Consider the following 19831-nt stretch of genomic DNA (forward strand, 5'->3'; position numbering starts at 1 on the left):
AAGTTTGCCTTGAGAGGGTGAATGTTAGGGTTCGCCCGGAGGTGGCAACCGTTTGTCGACTTCTTTGCGGAAAATTAATTGTCAGCAGAGGGGGGGGGATTAGTTCAGTTTAGAGTAGGTAGTTAATAATGGTGGGACCTGTAAGGGAGGGAGACGGCTTGCACTATGTTTATAGATTCTTGTACATTGTTTATTTGGTTGTTGTTGTAATACCAAAAATACCTCCATAAAATGATGGTGAAGTCCAGCATCTGAGTGCAAATGGCAAGGCTGAAGTGTTTGCAGTCACCTTCAGCTAGAACTGCTGAGTTGCAAGATCCATCTTGGCCTCCTCACGACATTCGCCTCCCGCCCAACCTATCACAGAAGCCAGACTTCAGCCAATTCGATTCCCTCCGTGTTATCATTACAGGCCCCAGAAAAAGAAAAAAGGAAAATTTAGCTTTTTAAAAAAAAGCAAAGACAGGCCCTGTGATTTGGGAATTACAATTTCCGATGGGCCTCAGCGGTCTCTGCAGATGCACAGGAACAGGCCCTGATAGTTACATTTTACGATCTTTGGCTTCTGCACACGTACTGGCCAGAGAATGGCAGCACATGCACAATTGGAGCATATTCACGTTGTCAGGCCACGATCCGACCCTGTACACATGCACAGTTCGTTCTTTTCTCAATTTTTAAAATTCAAAGCTAACCCTGCGCTTGCGCAGGAAGTCAATGGGAAAACAAAAGTGAAACAGAGCTGAAAGAAGATCAAATGGCTTCGAATGGACTACCATTCAGCAGAAGGTGCCAGAAGATACTGGACAAGAGTGGGAGCTGCATGGAGCAGGTCCCAAAGAGAAGAAGGAAGTCCCAAAACCAGGGTGTTGGACAGCAAAAGGTCCCAAGATGACAGTTGGGTCAAAGTATTAGCACAGCAATCTGGAACTGATCCTGTTCAATTAGGTTGAAGTAAGGAGCAGAGGAAAAGGCTCCAAATTAAAGGGAGCGGAATGAAGGCCAAGTGACCTTGCAAAAAGCCAGAAGATCCGAGGAGGCAACCCGAGATTGGAGAGTTCTGACTACAGATCTGTATAGCAGTGCTGTTCTGTTGGCATGGCTGAGTATCTGAGAGTGATGGAAGGCGAAGCTTGAATACACATGGTGATCTGGGGCGAGGAACTTTGGAAGAAGTGATTGACCCCTGGGAAGAAGAGATTTAAACCCCGGGTGTGGGGCTGGGGGGGGGGCGGGTGGGGGGGGGGGGGGTTAAAATGTAATCAATGGACTCCTGTGACTCCGTTCAGTGGCTGATCTCCCTTTTTTTTTTAATTAAGGGACAATTTAGCGTGGCCAATCCACCTAGCCTGCACATCTTTGGATTGTGGGGGTGAGACCCACGTGTCATAATATACACACAAGTATATGATGGTGCACAGACAGACAGTGAGTGACACAAAGGATGACCAATGAACATACAGAACACAGCAGCCAATCACCAGACAGGACACGGCCACTATATAACCAGGGGGCACTAGTTTTCCCGCTCTCTTGGGATGCAGCCTCTGAGACAGTCAGAGCCTGTGAGCAACAACTAGACCATCCACCATGTGGTAGTAAGATAGTCTGGTCAGGTTAGCCTCAGGTCCCCAGTCAACTCAGCATAATGTCATCCACAGTTTAAGCATGTTTAATAGTTAAGAGTTTAATAAAATAGAGTTGCATTTTTTCTAGTGTTGGAAGCCTATCTCTCTCTCTGCTACAGTAAACACAGTCCTCGCAGATCCAGCTTACCCAACACATCATGGTACCAGTGAGTTATGTTTGAGTTTGACGGACCCACCTTGAGATAGTCTGCCTTTGACCAGCGATCAGCCATCCGGTAACATGGACAGCATCCGCCCACCCCCGCCGCTCCGCATCGCCGGCAACCTCGGTGCGAACTGGAAGATTTTTAAGCAGAAGTTTGAACTGTATCTTGAAGCCATCGACCTCGAGGCCGCATCGGAAAGCAGAAAGCTTGCCCTCTTCCTCTCTACAACCGGGGACCACGCTATCCACATTTTTAACTCCCTCACCTTTGCTGAAGGTGAGGACAAGACAAAGTTCAAAACAGTCCTGCTGAAGTTCGACAGCCACTGGGACATCAAAGTCAACGAGAGCTTTGAACGCTATGTGTTCCAGCAGAGGCTTCAGGGTAAGGATGAACCTTTTCAGTCCTTCTTAACCCATCTCCGTATCCTTGCGCAATCCTGCAACTACGGTTCCACTTCCGACTCCATGATCCGCGACCAGTTCGTTTTCGGGGTCCATTCCGATCCCCTTCGCCAACAACTTCTCAAAGTTAAGCAGCTCACCCTCACCATCGAAACCTGCGTCCTACATGAGCACGCTAATAACCGGTACTTCCATATCAAGGCAGCAGAGACGGCGCGGCAAGTCCCCCACTTTGCATAGCGGGTGCAGGCCGTAAAACAGCTCCAGAGCCTGAGTCTGGATGAGGGCAGCCATTTTGCACGCATTTCCCGGGCTCCTGCGCATGTGCACAACGACCGAGGGGATGGCGAGGCCGAGGATCGAACTGCACATGTGCGCACATCTTGCGATCGCACTGCGCATGCGCGGTGGCGCACGGAACGTCCTGACGTCGGCGTCATGACATGCAACAACTGTGAGTCCGCCCGCTTAAAGCGGCAATGTCCCGCGAAACTCGACGCTGTCTCCAGTGTGGCAAGCTTGGCCATTACGCAGCCCTGTGCAGACCTGCTCAACTGCCCACCACACAGCGATCCCAGCCGCAGCGCAGGTAAGTCCGGTCAGTGCAGCAACCCATTGCAGACTCCGACATGGTTCCAGATCCCGACACCGAGGATCTCACATCCCCATTCCGGCTGGGCATCATCACCAAGCATACAATGCTTTCTAAAAAAAAAAAGGCTAATCCACTCCCAGTGCTGAGCATTGGTCCGGACGACGAGTGGTGTGCCACCTTACGGTCAACGAATCTCGCATACGCTTCAAGCTGGACACCGGTGCAAGAGCCACCCTGCGTTTCGAAATAGTAGCATCCAACAAAGCTTCCTTGCTCAGTGCTCAGGCCTGCAAAATCCTGAATCTTGTGCAGCGGGTTCACTCCATGTCGCCCGCTGAGGCATCAGCCTCGCCAGATGCCAACTTTCAAACCCAATTAGATGACATCATAGCACGATACCACAGCGTCTTCGAGGGTATGGGCACACTCTCCTACACATACAAGATACTTCTGAAACCGAATGCCACACCCGTGGTTCATGCACCGTGTCGGGTGCCGGCACCCCTTAAGGACCGCCTCAAGCAGCAGCTGCAAGACCTCCAGGACCAGAGCGTCATTTCTAAGGTCACGGAACCCACGGACTGGGTTAGCTCCATGATTTGTGCCAAGAAACCGTCAGGGGAACTTAGCATTTGCATCGACCCCAAAGATTTGAATCGTAACATCATGAGGGAACACTACCCCATCCCTAAGCGAGAAGAACTCACTAGCGAAATGGCTCACGTCAAGTCATTTACGAAGCTGGATGCCTCCAAGGGTTTTTGGCAGATACAGCTAGACACATCCAGTCGAAAGCTCTGCACTTTTAACACCCCATTTGGTCGTTACTGTTACAACCGGATGCCCTTTGGCATTATCTCCGCCTCGGAGGTATTCCATCGAATAATGGAGCAACTGATGGAGGGTATCGAGGGGGTGCGAGTGTACGTCGATGACATCATTGTCTGGTCCACAACTCCTCAGGAACACATCGATCGCCTCAAGCGAGTGTTCCATAGGATCCACGAGCATGGCCTCCGACTAAATAGAGCCAAGTGCTCGTTCGATCAAGCAGAAATAAAGTTCCTCGGCGACCATATTTCGCAGTTCGGTATGCAGCCAGATGCAGATAAGGTGTCGATGATCAATGCTATGAAGACACCGGAGGACAAGAAGGCGGTCCTCCGCTTCCCAGGGATGGTCAACTTCCTTGGGAAGTTTATCCCCAACCTCGCATCTCACACCACAGCTCTCCGCAATCTTGTAAAAAACAAACCAACGACTTCAAGTGGCTCCTCGCTCATGAGCGAGAGTGGCGTGAGCTCAGGGCGAAACTCACCAAGGCCCCGGTCCTGGCGTTTTTTGACCCTGCCAAGGAGACGAAGATCTCCACCGATGCGAGCCAGGCTGGCATTGGGGCAGTACTCCTCCAGCGCGACGAATCCTCTTCCTGGGCCCCAGTCGCATATGCATCTAGAGCCATGACCCCTACTGAGCAGCGATATGCTCAAATCGAGAAAGAGTGCCTGGGCCTCCTCACGGGGATTGACAAATTCCATGATTACGTGTATGGACTCCCCAAGTTTACGGTCGAAACGGACCACAGGCCACTGGTTCACATCATACAGAAGGACCTCAACGATATGACGCCACACCTACAGCGTATCCTCCTCAAACTCCGCCGCTATGATTTTGACGTGGTCTACACTCCGGGCAAGGAGCTCATTGTGGCCGATGCACTCTCTCGCTCCATCACCACGCCGTGTGAGCAGTCGGACTTCGTCTGCCAGATCGACGCCAATGTTGAGTTCTGCGCATCCAACTTTCCGGCCACTGACGAAAGGGTCGTGCAGATTCGTCAAGAGACGGCCAGGGATCCTTTACTCCAACGGGTCATGCGACATCTCACAGATGGTTGGCAGGAGGGCCAGTGCCCACAGTTCTACAATATAAAAGACGACCTGGAAGTGGTCGATGGCATACTAATGAAACTGGACAGGATAGTAATACGACAGAGTATGTGAGAGCTCGTCCTCGGCCAACTCCACGAGGGTCGCCTGGGGGTGGAAAAGTGTCGCCGGCGAGCCCAAGAGGCAGGATATTGGCCTGGCATCAATGACGACATTGCCAACACTGTCCTAAATTGCCCAACGTGCCAACGGTTCCAGCCCGCTCAGCCGAAAGAGACTTTGCAGCCACATGAACTGGTGTCGTCCCCATGGACCAAGGTTGGCATTGATCTCTTCCACGCAAATGGCCGGGACTACGTCCTCCTCGTGGACTATTTTTCAAATTACCCCGAGGTGGTCAGACTGAATGACCTCACATCAGCAACAATCATCAGGGCGTGCAAAGAGACCTTTGCCCTTCATGGCATTCCACTTAGGCTCATGACAAATAATGGCCTGTGCTTCTTCAGTCCGGAGTGGAAGGATTTTGCCCGACAGTACAATTTCACGCACGTCACTTCAAGCCCCCACTATACCCAGTCAAATGGGAAAGCAGAAAAGGGGGTACACATTGTAAAACGACTGTTGTGTAAAGCTGCTGATTCGGGTTCAGATTTTCACCTGGCACTGCTAGCCTACAGGGCGACTTCTTTGTCTGCTGGCCTGTCCCCAGTACAGCTGCTAACGAACCGCACACTACGGACGACAGTGCCAGCTGTCCACGTCCCGGACCTTGACAATTTTCCGGTCCTGCAAAGAATGCAACTGTCTCGGGCCCAATGCAAGTCGGCGTATGATGCCCATGCCACAGATCTCCCTGCCCTGGTCCCTGCTGACCGAGTTTGTGTTCAGCTACCTGACGGTGGCTGGTCTGCCACAGCTGTGGTGGTCAAGCAAGTGGCCCCCAGATCATTTCTCGTTTGCATGCATGATGGCTCATTTCTTCGCCGTAATAGGCGGGCACTGCGGCTGCTTCCACACTCGCCACCTGAACGTGATGTCCCGCCTCGCCTGCTGATTCCTCAGGACACATCCTTCCAAGAGGTCACCGATCTGCCGTTTCTTTTGCCACCGTCTAAATTGGACGCAGCTCCGCCCATTCCAGTGCAGGCGGCCCCTGACCCACCCTTGAGGCGGTCAACCAGAATTTGTCGCCCCCCACAGAGACTGAACTTATAGACTGAATGTTGCATTGCCTTGTGCTTAGTTTACACATCTGTACATATTGTTTCTTCCTAATTTGTTGTATGCACTCTATCTGCACTAGACACCTTCCCATGTAAATACTTCACATATTTTGTATATAGTTCAGCTCCTACTCATGTAAATACGCTCACATACTTTGTACATAGTCAGGCTCATACACACACCCACTATTTGTTGACACGTACACACATTTTTTGAAAGGGGGGAGATGTCATAACAAGTATATGATGGTGCATAGACAGACAGTGAGTGACACAAAGGATGACCAATGAACATACAGAACATAGCAGCCAATCACCAGACAGGACACGGCCACTATATAACCAGGGTGCACTAGTTTTCCCGCTCTCTTGGGATGCAGCCTCTGAGACAGTCAGAGCCTGTGAGCAACAACTAGACCATCCACCATGTGGTATTAAGATAGTCTGGTCAGGTTAGCCTCAGGTCTCCAGTCAACTCAGCATAATGTCAACCCACAGTTCAAGCATGTTTAATAGTCAAGAGTTTAATAAAATAGAGTTGCATTTCTTCTAGTATTGGAAGCCTGTCTCTCCCTCTGCTACAGTAAACGCAGTCCTCGCAGACCCAGCTTACCCAACACATCACCACACAGACAGGGGGAGAATGTGCAAACTCCACACAGACAGTGACCCGGGGCCGGGATCGAACCCGGGTCCTCGGCGCCGTGAGGCAGCTGTGCTAACCACTGCACCACCTTGCCGCCTGCCCTCCACATTTCTAAACAAGAAATAAAATCTTGAATCTATCAAGCCAAGTTCCACCCTGGGATCTGACTTGTCCAGTGGTAACATCAATTGGAATCATAACATTATCAGGATGTAGCTGAGTGCAGTAGGCACAGCAAAGGCTATGGGCCAGTTGTATTGGCTGACTGTGTGCTCCAGAGAAAGCTGCACCGAGAGCCACACTGTTCCAACACCACTTCTCTGATGTCTACCCAACCAAAGTGGAAAATTTCCCTGGTATGAGTTGTCCATAAGACACAGGACAAATCCAATCTGATCAATTACTGCCCATTCAGTTTACTTTCAGTCATTAGCAAAGTGATGAAAGAGATCACCAACACCCTTTCAAATGACATTGCTAATAACCTGCTTACCAGTGCTCTGGTTGGGTTCTGCCAGGGGTTATTTGACTCAATCTCATTACAACCTTGGTCCAAACATGGATGAAAGAGTCCAGAGGGGAGGAGAGAGTGACTGTCCTTTGACATGAAGGCAACATTTGACCATGTGTGACATTGATTGACTGGAGTGTAGTGGTAATGTAACTGGGCAAGTAATCTGGAGACCTAGACCTAGACTAATACTCCATGGCAGTTGATGGAATTTGAATTTAATTAATAAATCTGAAATATAAAACTAGTCCCAGCAACAGTGACCATGACCAACTATTATTGATGGTTGTAAAACCCATATGGTTCACTAAAGTCCTTTTCAGAGGAGGAAATCTGCCATCCTTATCCGGTCTGGCTGACTCTTAACCAACACATAGTTCAAGGGAAATTAGAGATGGACAAAAGTTTCTGCTCTTGCCAGTGATGTCCACAACCTATGTAAGAATAATGGGGAAAAAAATACACATCATGATGATTGAGGATGTTTGGAGCCAATCTTTGTAGCTTCCAGTCATTGCTGCGAGCGTTCCTCAGTGAACATTCGTCAACTGAACCATCTTCGGGCACCAATAGGATGGTATCACTTTCACCTCAAAGTCACGTTTATCATGCCTTCACCATCATTAGATCAGTATCTTGGATTTCCCTACCGAATACCATCAAGGGAACACCATTCCCACAAGGGCTGCAGCAATTTCAGGACCCACCACTGATGTCTGAGAGCTGCTAGGAATGGATATTAAATGCAACCTTGTTATTAGCTCTCACATTCCAAAATAATTTTTCTTTTAAATGTAACAAATATCTTATTTGTCAAGCCATGGGGGGAGCTCCAACCACCGTTATTAATTTTGTATGCTTTTTCTAAGCATGCTGCTGCTTGCTCATCTAAAGGAGAAGCTCCGATAGTAAATACCAGACAGTAATAATGAAAAACGATCATAACTACAATCTAATATAAATAATGAAGGGCATGTTGTCTTTATGTAAAATGAGATAATCATTGAAAGTCTAAGTCATCATACCACTTCACCTTGGATATCAGCAGCAAATATCAACATCTTTAATGTTTAACAGACTGTTTGAAAACACTTGAAATATCTCTGCCCCTACTTCCCCCTTTTAAGTTGCTGCTTAAAACTGACTTCTTCGACCAAGCTTCTGGTCATCTGCCCTAACATCTTTGTGACACGGAGTCAAATTTTATTGAGTAAGAATCGTGTGAAGTTCCTTGGGACGTCATTGAAGGTGCTATTTAAAGAAATGCATGTTGTTGTTCTGGAATCTCACTTCCAATTTTTTTGTTATATTTTGTGCCAGGGAGATTCTATGGAACTAGAAACATGGTGTTTGGAAATGAATGAAAAGTAAGTTTATTCTTTATGACAAGATTTTCACTTAAAGTAACATTTTCTATTCATAAATCACAGGGAAGATGAGAGGAAGTATTTCTTTCACAAGTTGCACTGAAGATTAATAATGTTGCAGTATTGATAGTTCCAAGTTGTTCATGCTAAGGTGGATGGAAGATACTTAACAAGCCTAATTTAAAATCCTGGCAATCAGATTCCTGTCAGTTCATTTGAGATATTTTATTGCAAGAAACAAAGGAAACAGAAATACTTCCTCCATGTTGGACTAACTTGTTATTTCTAAGATCTTGAAGTCTCTGTTTTTGTTTGTTCAGATGTGATAAAGAAATTAAGGTTTCCTACACTGTCTACAACAGACTGTCTTTGCTGCTGAAGTCGCTTCTTGCAATCACAAGGGTGACACCTGCATATAAACTATCCAGAAAGCAGGGACATGACTATGTAATCCTATACAGGTAAAATATAATAACTTTCTAGCTGTTTATGGTATCCTAATTTTGTTACTTTAGGTAATGTGCTGGAGGCTTTTAATCTACTTCACTTAAAATGAACATGTAGAAAGATGTGTTATACTTTCTTTAAGATTTATTCTGCAGAGGTGGATGTCACTCACTGGCAAGGCTGAGCTATCCTGACATATAGGTGTTTGCTAGGCACTTCAGAAGGACAAATTGGCATGGGAAACAAATAAGCCAAACTGAACAAGGTTCCTTCTCTCAAAAGTGAACTAGTTGGATATTTACAACAATCCTCCTGCTTCTTGCTCACTTTTCTTTAGTAACGCTAATTGAATGTAACTTCTGAAACTACCATAGGCGCAGTTGAATACTTCATTGAATCCTTACAGTGCCGAAGGAGACCATTCAGCCCATCAAGTATTCAGCGATCATCTGAAAGAGTACTCCACCCAAGCCCACTCCCCTATCCTATCCTCGTAGCCATTACAACTAGAAGGAGTAGGCCTTCTGGCCCTTCGAGCCTGCTCCGCCACTCAATGAGATCATGGCTGATCTTTTGTGGACTTAGCTCCACTTTTCCGCCCGAACACCATTACCCTTTATTCCTTTATTCTTCAAAAAACTATCTATCTTTATCTTGAAAACATTTAATGAAGGAGCCTCAACTGCTTCACTGGGCAAGGAATTCCATATATTCATAACCCTTTGGGTGAAGAAGTTCCTCCTAAGCTCAGTCCTAAATATACTTCCCCTTATTTTGAGGCTATGCCCCCTAGTTCTGCTAACACCTGCCAGTGGAAACAACCTGCCCGCATCTACCCTATCTATTCCCTTTATAATTTTATATGTTTCAGTAAGATCCGCTGCGTCCTTCTAAATTCCAACGGTACAGGCCTAGTCTACTCAACCTCTCCTCGTAATCCAACCCCTTCAACACTGGGATTAACCTAGTGAACCTCCTCTGCACACCGTCCAGCGCCAGTACGCCCTTTCTCAGGTAAGGAGACCAAAACTGAACACAATACTCCAGGTGTGGCCTCACTAACACCTTATGCAGTTGCAACATAACCTCCCTAGTCTTAAATTTCATCCCTCTAGCAATGAGGGACAAAACTCCATTCGCCTTCTTAATCACCTGTTGCACCTGTAAACCAATCGTTTGCAACTCATGCACTAGGACACCCAGGTCCCTCTGCACAGCAGCATGTTTTAAAATGTTATCATTTAAATAATCCATTTTGCTGTTATTCCTACCAAAATGGATAACCTCACATTTGTCAACATTGTATTCCATCTGCCCATTCACTTAAACTATCCAAATCCCTCTGCTGACATCCAGTATCCTCTGCACTTTTTGCTTTACCGTTCATCTTAGTGTTGTCTGCAAACTTGGACACATTGCACTTGGTCCCCAACTGTGTAAATCTGTGTAAATTGTGAACAATTGTGGCCCAACACTGATCCCTGAGGGACGCCAGCAGCTACTGATTGCCAACCACAGAAACACCCATTAATCCCCACTCTTTGCTTTCTATTAATTAACCAAACCTCTATCCATGTTATTACTTTACCCTTAATGCCGTGCATCTTTATCTTATGCAGCAACCTGGTGTGTGGCACCTTGTCAAAAGCTTTCTGAAAATCCAGATATACCACATATTGTCTACGGCACTGGTAATGTCCTCAAAAAATTCCACTAAATTAGTTAGGCACGACCTGCCCTTTATGAACCCGTGCTACGTCTGTCCAATGGGACAATTTCCATCCAGATGCCTTGCTATTTCTTCCTTGATGATAGATTCCAGCATCTTCCCTACTACTGAAGTTAAGCTAACTGGCCTATAATTATCCGCTTTCTGCCTACCTCCTTTTTTAAACAGTGGTGTCGCGTTTGCTAATTTCCAATCTGCCGGGACCATCTCAGAGTCTAGTGAATTTTGGTAAATTATCACTAATGCATTTGCAATTTCCCTAGCCATCTCGCTTAGCACTCTGGGATGCATTTCATCAGGCCAGGAAACTTGTGTACCTTTAGCCCCATTAGCTTGCCCATCAGTACCTCCTTAGTGATAACAATCGTCTCGAGGTCCTCACCTGTCATTGCCTCATTTCCATCAGTCACTGGCATGTTACTTGTGTCTTCCACTGTGAAGACCGACCCAAAAAACCTGTTCCGTTCCTCAGCCATTTCCTCATCTCTCATTATTAAATCCCCCTTCTCATCCTCTAAAGGACCAATATTTACCTTAGCCACTCTTTTTTGTTTTATAAATTTGTAGAAACCTTTACTCTCTGTTTTTATATTCTGAGCAAGTTTAATCTCATAATCTATCTTACTCTTCTTTATAGCTTTTTTAGTAGCTTTCTGTTGCCCCCTGAAGATTTCCCAATCCTCTAGTCTCCCACTAATCTTTGCCACTTTGTATGCTTTTTCCTTCTATTTGATCCCGTTGTCTACGGCACTGGTAATGTCCTCAAAAAATTCCATTAAATTAGTTAGGCACAACCTGCCCTTTATGAACCCATGCTACGTCTGTCCAATGGGACAATTTCCATCCGGATGCCTTGCTATTTCTTCCTTGATGATAGATTCCAGCATCTTCCCTACTACCGAAGTTAAGCTAACTGGCCTATAATTATCCGCTTTCTGCCTTAAGGGCAGCATGGTAGCATTGTGGATAGCACAATTGCTTCACAGCTCCAGGGTCCCAGGTTCGATTCCGGCTTGGGTCACTGTCTGTGCTGAGTCTGCACATCCTCCCCGTGTGTGCGTGGGTTTCCTTCGGGTACTCCGGTTTCCTCCCACAGTCCAAAGATGTGCAGGTTAGGTGGATTGGCCATGATAAATTGCCCTTAGTGTCCAAAATTGCCCTTGGTGTTGGGTGGGGTTACTGGGTTATGGGGATAGGGTGGAGGTGTTGACCTTGGGTAGGGTGCTCTTTCCAAGAGCCGGTGCAGACTCGATGGGCCGAATGGCCTCCTTCTGCACTGTAAATTCTATGAAATTCTCTCCCTTATTTCCTTCGATATCCACGGTCGATTTTCCCTCTTTCTACCGTCCTTCATTTTCATTGGTATAAACTCTTGCTGAGCACTGTGAAAAATCGCTTGGAAGGTTCTCCACTGTTCCTCAACTGTTTTACCATAAAGTCTTTGCTCCCACTCGACCTTAGCCAGCTCTCCTCTCATCCCATTGTTTAAGCACAAAACACTAGTGTTTGCTCCTTCCGAGAGGATCCCTAACCATGAGATCATTAATCAATCCTGTCTCGTTACACAGGACCAGATCTAGGACTGCTTGTTCCCTCGTATGTTCCATTACACAGTGTTCTAGGAAACTATCGCGGATACATTCTATAAACTCCTCCTCAAGGCTGCCTTGACCGACCTGGTTAAACCAATCAACATGTAGATTAAAATCCCCCATGATAACTGCTGTACCATTTCTACATGCATCCGTTATTTCTTTGTTTATTGCCTGCCCCACCATAATGTTACTATTTGGTGGCCTATAGATTACTCCTATCAGTGACTTTTTCGCCTTACTATTCCTGATTTCCGCCCAAATGGATTCAACCTTATCCTCCCTAGCATTGATGTCATCCCTCACGACTGCCCGGATATCATCCTTAAATAACATGCTACACCACCTTCCTTACCATCCACTCTGTTCTTCCGAACAGTTTGATACCCTTGGATATTTAACTCCCAGTCATGACCATCCTTTAACCATGTTTCAGTAATGGCCACTAAATCATAGTCATTCACGATGATTTACGCCATCAACTCATTTACCTTATTCCGAATACTACGAGCATTCAGGCAAAGTACCCTTATGTTGGCTTTTATACCTCCATTTTGAATCCTAACACCTCTATCAGTAACCCCTCCTAAGTTATTTTTCCTTTTAACTTTTCTCCTAATTTTCCTTATCGTAGAACCCATACCTTCAAGTAATAACCTGCCGTGTCGCTTTCCATTTATGTTTTTACTTCCCATAACCCCACCTAACCTGCTCATCTTTGGTCAGTGGGACGAAATCAGAACAACCGGAGGAAACCAATGCAGATACGGGGAGGATGTGCCAACTCCACACAGACAGTGACTTAAGGCTGGGTCTCTGAACCTGTGAGTGAGGGAGCAGTACTAACCACTGTGCCACCATGCTGTCTCTTGTCTTGTGGGTTATTAGTCTGGATATCTGGATTACTAGTTCAATAACATAACTACTATGGTTGGATTCCGTGGATTGGAAAGTCTCTCTGACCTGTGCTTCAACCCACCACAGATGAATGGGACAACTATATTAGCTTCTCGTCAGCTGTAGGATCAATGTAAAATTGATCCTGGCATTCACAGTACCACTCTACTCTTCAAGAACTTGAGACCATAGCAGAAATTTGCTTAGAATTTGGTACTAAATCCAGCATCTTTCATCGGCCACATGAGTGGCTTGTTTCAAAATCAGGATCGTGTACCAGAGGAGTTGAAGGGAATATGGGAGGAAGTGCCTTTCAAATTTCAAAAAAATCCAAGACTGGATGAAAAAGTCATTTTGTGTGCTGTACGGAGAGAAAATAGTTTAACTGTTGGCAAAACAGCAGTTGGAGATCAGCTATGACAGGTCTCATCATCAGAAAAGACTTTGCCAAATTATGTATCTGGCAGATCTATCTTTGACTGCCTCTATTTAAGTAAGGTGATGCCAGAATCCTTCTGCAACCAGACTACTTGGTTCCATGCTCGAACTTTAATCTCACCTATTGCAAAGCTTCTATCTTAACGTTTGAGTACCTAGATGGCTAGTTCTTACTGATGAGATTCCAAGTGGGCCAGTTGAAGCCATTGTTCGGCACGGTGGTAAAGTGGTTAGCACTGCTGCCACACAGCTACGTGCTCCCGGGTTCAACTCCAGCCTCGGGTGACTGTGTGGGTTTCCTCAGGGTGCTCCACTTTCTTCCCACAGTCCAAAGATGTGCTCAATTGCCCCTTGTCCAAAAGGTTAGGTGGGGTTAATGGGTTATGGGAATAGGGTGGAGGCTTGGGTTTAAGTAGGGTGCTCTTTCCAAGCCCGGTGCAGACTTGATGGGCCGAATGGCCTCCTTCTGCACTGTAAATTCTATGATCCAACGGTGAGATTTTCCATAGTTGTTGACCTGGACTGCTTTTACAGATGTGCAACAATCCAATATTGTTACGTAGAAAATTATCTTTCTTTACGTGGGAGGGGGAATTGCTTATCACAAAGTATTTCTTCCGTATTTCTAACTTCCCCAATTTCCTTGAACATGACTTGTATTTCATTTTATCCCCCGTAAGTACTTAACTGTGATTTATGTTTTTTTTGTTTTCCATTTCTTAGGATATATTTTGGAGAAGTGCAGCTGAATGGCCTTGGTGAAGGTATGTCTCTTATCTTTTTTATCCACCAATGATATTAAAAGACTCACTGGTGGATTTTTCCATCTGTCTCTAAACTGAAAAATTGCAGAATTAGGTGGGGGTTTTTAATCTGTTGCTGCAGGCTCCCTAATATCCACGTGTGTGCAAAACTAGCCCCATCTTTCCTTCAGAAGCCATTCAGACATACCATTTTCTAGTCAATGACCTAATGCCATTTCTTTAGCAATTGCCATGTTCAGTGGAATGTTCTAATGTTGAAGCTGGCATGTAGGATGCATTGGTATTATCCCAACATCCACCAAAGTAGAAATATGCTAAGAAGTGCCTCCAGTTGTTTTGAACTCTCGTCATTTGTGTTACTTGGCAAAATGCCATAACCACTCAGCTACTGTTCACATTCAAGGTGGAATTTTGTGTCAAGTATGTTCTTTTGTGTGCTTCGAAGTGGAACTATCGTGTTCAAAATTCCATGCTGCATCCCGACAACTCCAATTTTGCTAAACTACATATGACAATCTGTATATTGTAAGGAACACAAAGGGTTAATAATATGATGTTAATACTTCTCAACACCAGGTGGAGCTAAGGAGCAGTCATATAAATATGTGACTCTTGGGATTCTGGGAGAAGATGTTTAGGCGTGAAATAGATTTGTTGCATAGTTTAAAGTTCTGTAGTTAGAGATATATCGTTTAATTTAATAACTTGTACCTTGTTGACTTGTTCGAATCTTATTTAAGCAGTGTGAAAAAAATCAGTGTTGTTCACTAACAGCTTGATGTTCTTTGTTAACACTAGTTTTCAAGTCATCCTGATAGGCACAACAGAGAACATCACATGCTACCAGAAGTAGAAATATTAAGGTACCAGATTACCACATGGTACGAGGAGTGGCCACCAAGGTAGTTTAGTTAGATTTACAGTAAGAAGTCTTACAACACCAGGTTAAAGTCCAACAGATTTGTTTCGATGTCACTAGCTTTCGGAGTGCTGCTCCTGAAGGAGCAGCGCTCCGAAAGCTAGTGACATTGAAACAAACCTGTTGGACTTTAACCTGGTGTTGTAAGACTTCTTACTGTGCTCACCCCAGTCCAACGCCGGCATCTCCACATCATAGTTAGATTTAGAGAGAGAAAGAAAAAAATCAGTTCAGGACATCGGGTAAAGTAGATGTAAACTGGAGGCACTTCAGACAACAGTTCGAAGCAGCAAGTGATAAGCGAAGGATTGTGCTGTTACTAATAATGGTTGGACCACTGGCTATAGAATTATATAACTCATTCCACTTTGATAAAAAATTGGAGAAAAAGAAATATGACAAAGTCATAGAAAAGTTTGATAGACACTGTGAGCTTCATAGCAGTGAAAAGCTGTGCAAAGATTGCAAAGGCAACAAAAAGTAATGCTAGAAAATCTTATTAAAATGTGCAGTGCGGGCGAACTCGCTAAAAATAGATGTTCCAGGCAGCATGATGGCACAGTGGTTAGCACTGCTGCCTCACGGCACCGACGACCCAGGTTCGATCCCAGCTCTGGGTCACTGTCCGTGTGAAGTTTGCACATTCACCCTGTGTTTGCGTGGGCCTCGCCACCGCAACCCAAAGGTGTGCCGGGAACGTCAATTGGCCATGCTAAATTGCCCTCTTAATTGGTAAAAATGAATTGGGTACTCTAAATTGAAAAAAAAATAGATGTTCCAAAATATTCAGCCAGGAATGTAGCACAAAAGTGCACAACGTGGCTGACGCCATTGAAGCTGTGGCACAGCTGAAAAATCAGTGTGATTCAGTCGGCCGTTTGCGCAGACGCACTTGGAAAAACAGCACGCTCACAAAGTCGACCGTTTTGCGCATGCGAATGACAAGTGCTCGCGTTGTGGCCACCCCCGGCCTTTGTTTAAAAAAAAAAATGTGAGAAGTGCAGCAGACTAAATTATTTTGCCTCGGGGTGCAGAACAGGGATGAAATCTCAACAAAGAGTGTACAAGAACTTTGCAGCGTGAAACCAGAAGTGAATTTAAACAAATCTAAAAATAAAGCAGATAAACCCAACATTGTAGAAGATGAATTAGATTTGGAAGATATATTTGAATTAGATGATTCGTTCTGTATTGACAGAGGACAGCACAGTGGTTAGCACAGTTGCTTCACAGCTCTAGGTTCGATTCCCGGCTTGAAGTTACTGTCTGTGCGGAGTCTGCACGTTCTCCCCGTGTCTGCGTGAGTTTTCTCCGGGTGCTCTGGTTTCCTCCCACAGTCCAAAGATGTGCAGGTTAGGTGGATTGGCCATGATAAATTGCTCTTAGTGTCCAAGAAAAAGGGTAGGTGGGGTTACTGGGTTACGAGGATAGATTGGAAGTGGGGTGCTCTTTCCATGGCTGGTGCAGACTCGATGGGCTGAATGGCCTCCTTCTGCACTGTAAATTCTATGATTCTATGACACGATTGAAAGAATAAATAAAATTCCACTAAAAAGTGACGGAACCAATGAACAAATCGATTTGCATACCGGTGCGACATCGAATAGCAGTAATCTGACCGATGGTGATGCTGATACCATTGAAGACAGAAGGACAATTCCATGATGCTGAATGCCACATTAATCAAGTGCAAGCTCGACAAGGGAGCGAGGACCAATCTCCTCAGTTCGTATGATTTGAATTGCCTGAGTTTTTGATCGATCAAAACGGCTGATCACCCACAGTGAGAATGCAATTGAAATGCCAGGGGTATGTGAGCTGGAAGCATGGGTGCACAATCAAAGTCACATCGTGCAATTCGCCATTGTGGACACAAAGCGAGAGTCCATATTGAGAACGGATGCGTGTGAAGCCCTGAAACTCGTTGAAAGGCTGTACATTCCAGACAGCGCAACGACAGAGGATCAATGTGACTGTCAATGAGAAACTGACAGTATCCGATGACAAAAGTGAAGAATCAGACGATGAGCCAGAAGTAGAAGACAACGACCCTATAAGTCTATTTACTTTATTTGCAAGTAGTGACGAGATGATCACATATAGCATACAAGCTGACAGGACAATGGCGAGAGTGACAATTCTCAGCTGGATTGTACAGAGGCTGACAATGAGAGTGCAACAGTGAACCAATCAGTTGAGAACACATCAATTGTGAACAGCCAACAGCAAACTGAAGACATCTTGGAGAAGTTGACTCCAGATGAGAAGCACAAGACTACCAAAGGTACATCAGATAAGCCAAAGAGAACTGATATTAAACAGCGCCAAAGGGAACTGATCTTGAACACACAAAAAGTAACTACAGAGCATAGAATTCGCACAAAGGTACGACAGCAAAGTGTTGGGACTTGTAGTCACACTTGACAAACCATGCAGTATGGAAAGCAATCCAGATAGCAACCGAGCAAGGGACTGCAGGACATTGTTTGAAGAAAATCTACTATCCGTGATAGCACAGACAGATGTGTGTGTCAACTATACCAAGTTCGCGTATGATGGCGTTAACGGCAGGAAGAAAAGAAGCAGGAAAAAGCATCATTCCAACAAATTGAAAGATTTGGCACTTGCTCAAGGGCCAGAAACCAAACCGTTTTTTTCAGGCAAAGGAGACACATAATCAACAACACAAGCACAGAAAAAAGACCACGCCAGGCAACAAAGGTGGTTCAACTGTGGGATCAGTCGAAAATCTGATCGACTAAACTGATGACTTGTTGGTAAGATACCACATTACCACAGTGAATACTGAGTCCAGACCCAATCTATGTACGGTAAAAAGTTAAAACACATTGTTAACACATAACAATATTCATGTACATGTACAGAGCATACATTGCTTACCATACATAAATGTTTGTGATGATGTACAAACATCAGCAAAGAAAGGGGGAATGTAACAGTATGTATATTGTAAGGAATACAAAGGGTTAACAATATGATGTAATACTTCTCACCGCCAGATGGAGCTAAGGAACAGTCATATAAATATCATGTGATTCCTGGGATACAGGGAGAAGGTGTTTATGCATGAGGTGGATTTGTTGCATAGTGTAGAGTTCTGTAGTTCGAGATATCAAGTTTAATTCAATAACATACTTTGTTAACTTGGAATCTTATTTAAGTAGTGTAAATAAACCAGCTTTGTTCAGTAACATAGCTTGACCTTTGTTAACACTACGTTCTCAAGATTACTGATAGATACAACAGAGAACATCACATTACATTATGTGAACATTCTTAGTTGAGTGAAGTGGAGGAGGATCACCACGTAATTTCTGCTGGCCAGTATTACAGAAACAAAAATTACCAATGCTAGAAATTGAAATAAAAACAAAGAATGCTGGAAATATTCAGTCAGTCAGGAAAAATCTGTGGAGAGAAAGAGTTATTGGTTCAGGTCAATTACCTTTCATCGTAACTGGAAATGTTTATTTATTTAAGCAAGTACGGAAGAAGGGCAGGACTGGTGGAAGAACAAAAGGGGAGGTCTAATAAGAGTAACAAGCAGGAGAGATTAAATGACAACTGGGATGATACTGCTGCAAAAGAGGATTGGTTTTAGGACAAATAGAGAAACACAAAATTGGTCCATGGGAGGTCCAAATGGGGGGAAAGCAAAATGTAATGGCAACATCTCCTGATGGTCATTGCTACAAATGTTAAGGTTGTGCTTCGATACATTCTTAAACTTTCTTTGCTTAGGTGGCGAAAGCTGAAATACAGGATCTGCTTGGAAACTAATGGTTATCCATTTGAGCAAAGTATTCCATCCAACGGAGCTACTCTTTTATTAGCATTATCTCACTATAGTAATCTTTATTAGTGTCACAAATAGGCTTACATTTGTGATGATAGGCATCACTGTAAATACACGAGGGGTTAATGTAGATACACTAGAACTAAATAAACACTAGAGGGAGCACTAGAGACATCATGACACACAGACATTCAACCAATAGGTCAGTAAGATAGGACTCGACCAATGGGCAGTCAAGACACCCAGAGGTAACACTACCACAAGGGGGCAACCCATATAAAAGGACAGGGCACAACCCATATAAAAGGACAGGGCACACATGCTCTTTCTCTTTTCCACAGGCGACACTCAGAGAGACAGGGGCAGATCGGAAGCATCACACTCACCGCATGGATTAGAGCAGACTGGTTAGTTAGATTGAGTTACTCTAGCAAGATCAGCAGGAGAGTCGAACTCAAGTAGGAGAATTGTTAACTGTTCAATAAATGTATTAAACTTATCTCCAAGTCTGAACCTTCCTTTGTCAGTGTATACATCAAGGAAGCAGCTTATGCTACATGAAGAAGCATAACACAACATGGTACCAGTGAGTGCTTGTTGAATCTCTATAGTTCAACTCAACAAATCCGTGACTACCAGCAACAGCGCCCAGGCAAGATGTTCGAGATTCCAGTTCCACAGCAGCTCAGGTACCACGGCAATCTCACTGCAAACTGGCGTGCATTCTGGCAGAGATTTGAGATCTACCTGGTAGCGTCCGACCTAGATGGCGTGGCAGATGCAGAGAAAATAAAG

The 19831-nt window shown here is 44.9% G+C and overlaps 1 protein-coding gene across 7 annotated transcripts in view; it reads left to right on the forward strand.

The window, feature by feature from the left end:
• The window catches only part of atg13 (ATG13 autophagy related 13 homolog (S. cerevisiae)), a 197843-nt gene that overhangs the window by 57480 nt on the left and 120532 nt on the right, over positions 1-19831 (forward strand). For 6 of the 7 annotated variants that reach the window (XM_072518887.1, XM_072518881.1, XM_072518884.1 and 3 more), the window contains exons 5-7: positions 8387-8433; positions 8754-8894; positions 14260-14300. In XM_072518887.1, the coding sequence (XP_072374988.1) occupies positions 8387-8433; positions 8754-8894; positions 14260-14300 (229 nt within the window). The remainder of the gene's footprint in view (positions 1-8386; positions 8434-8753; positions 8895-14259; positions 14301-19831) is intronic. The other variant, XM_072518882.1, reaches the window with a different exon arrangement.

Source organism: Scyliorhinus torazame, chromosome 10 (assembly GCF_047496885.1).
Source record: "Scyliorhinus torazame isolate Kashiwa2021f chromosome 10, sScyTor2.1, whole genome shotgun sequence".
Classification (NCBI taxonomy): Eukaryota; Metazoa; Chordata; class Chondrichthyes; order Carcharhiniformes; family Scyliorhinidae; genus Scyliorhinus; species Scyliorhinus torazame.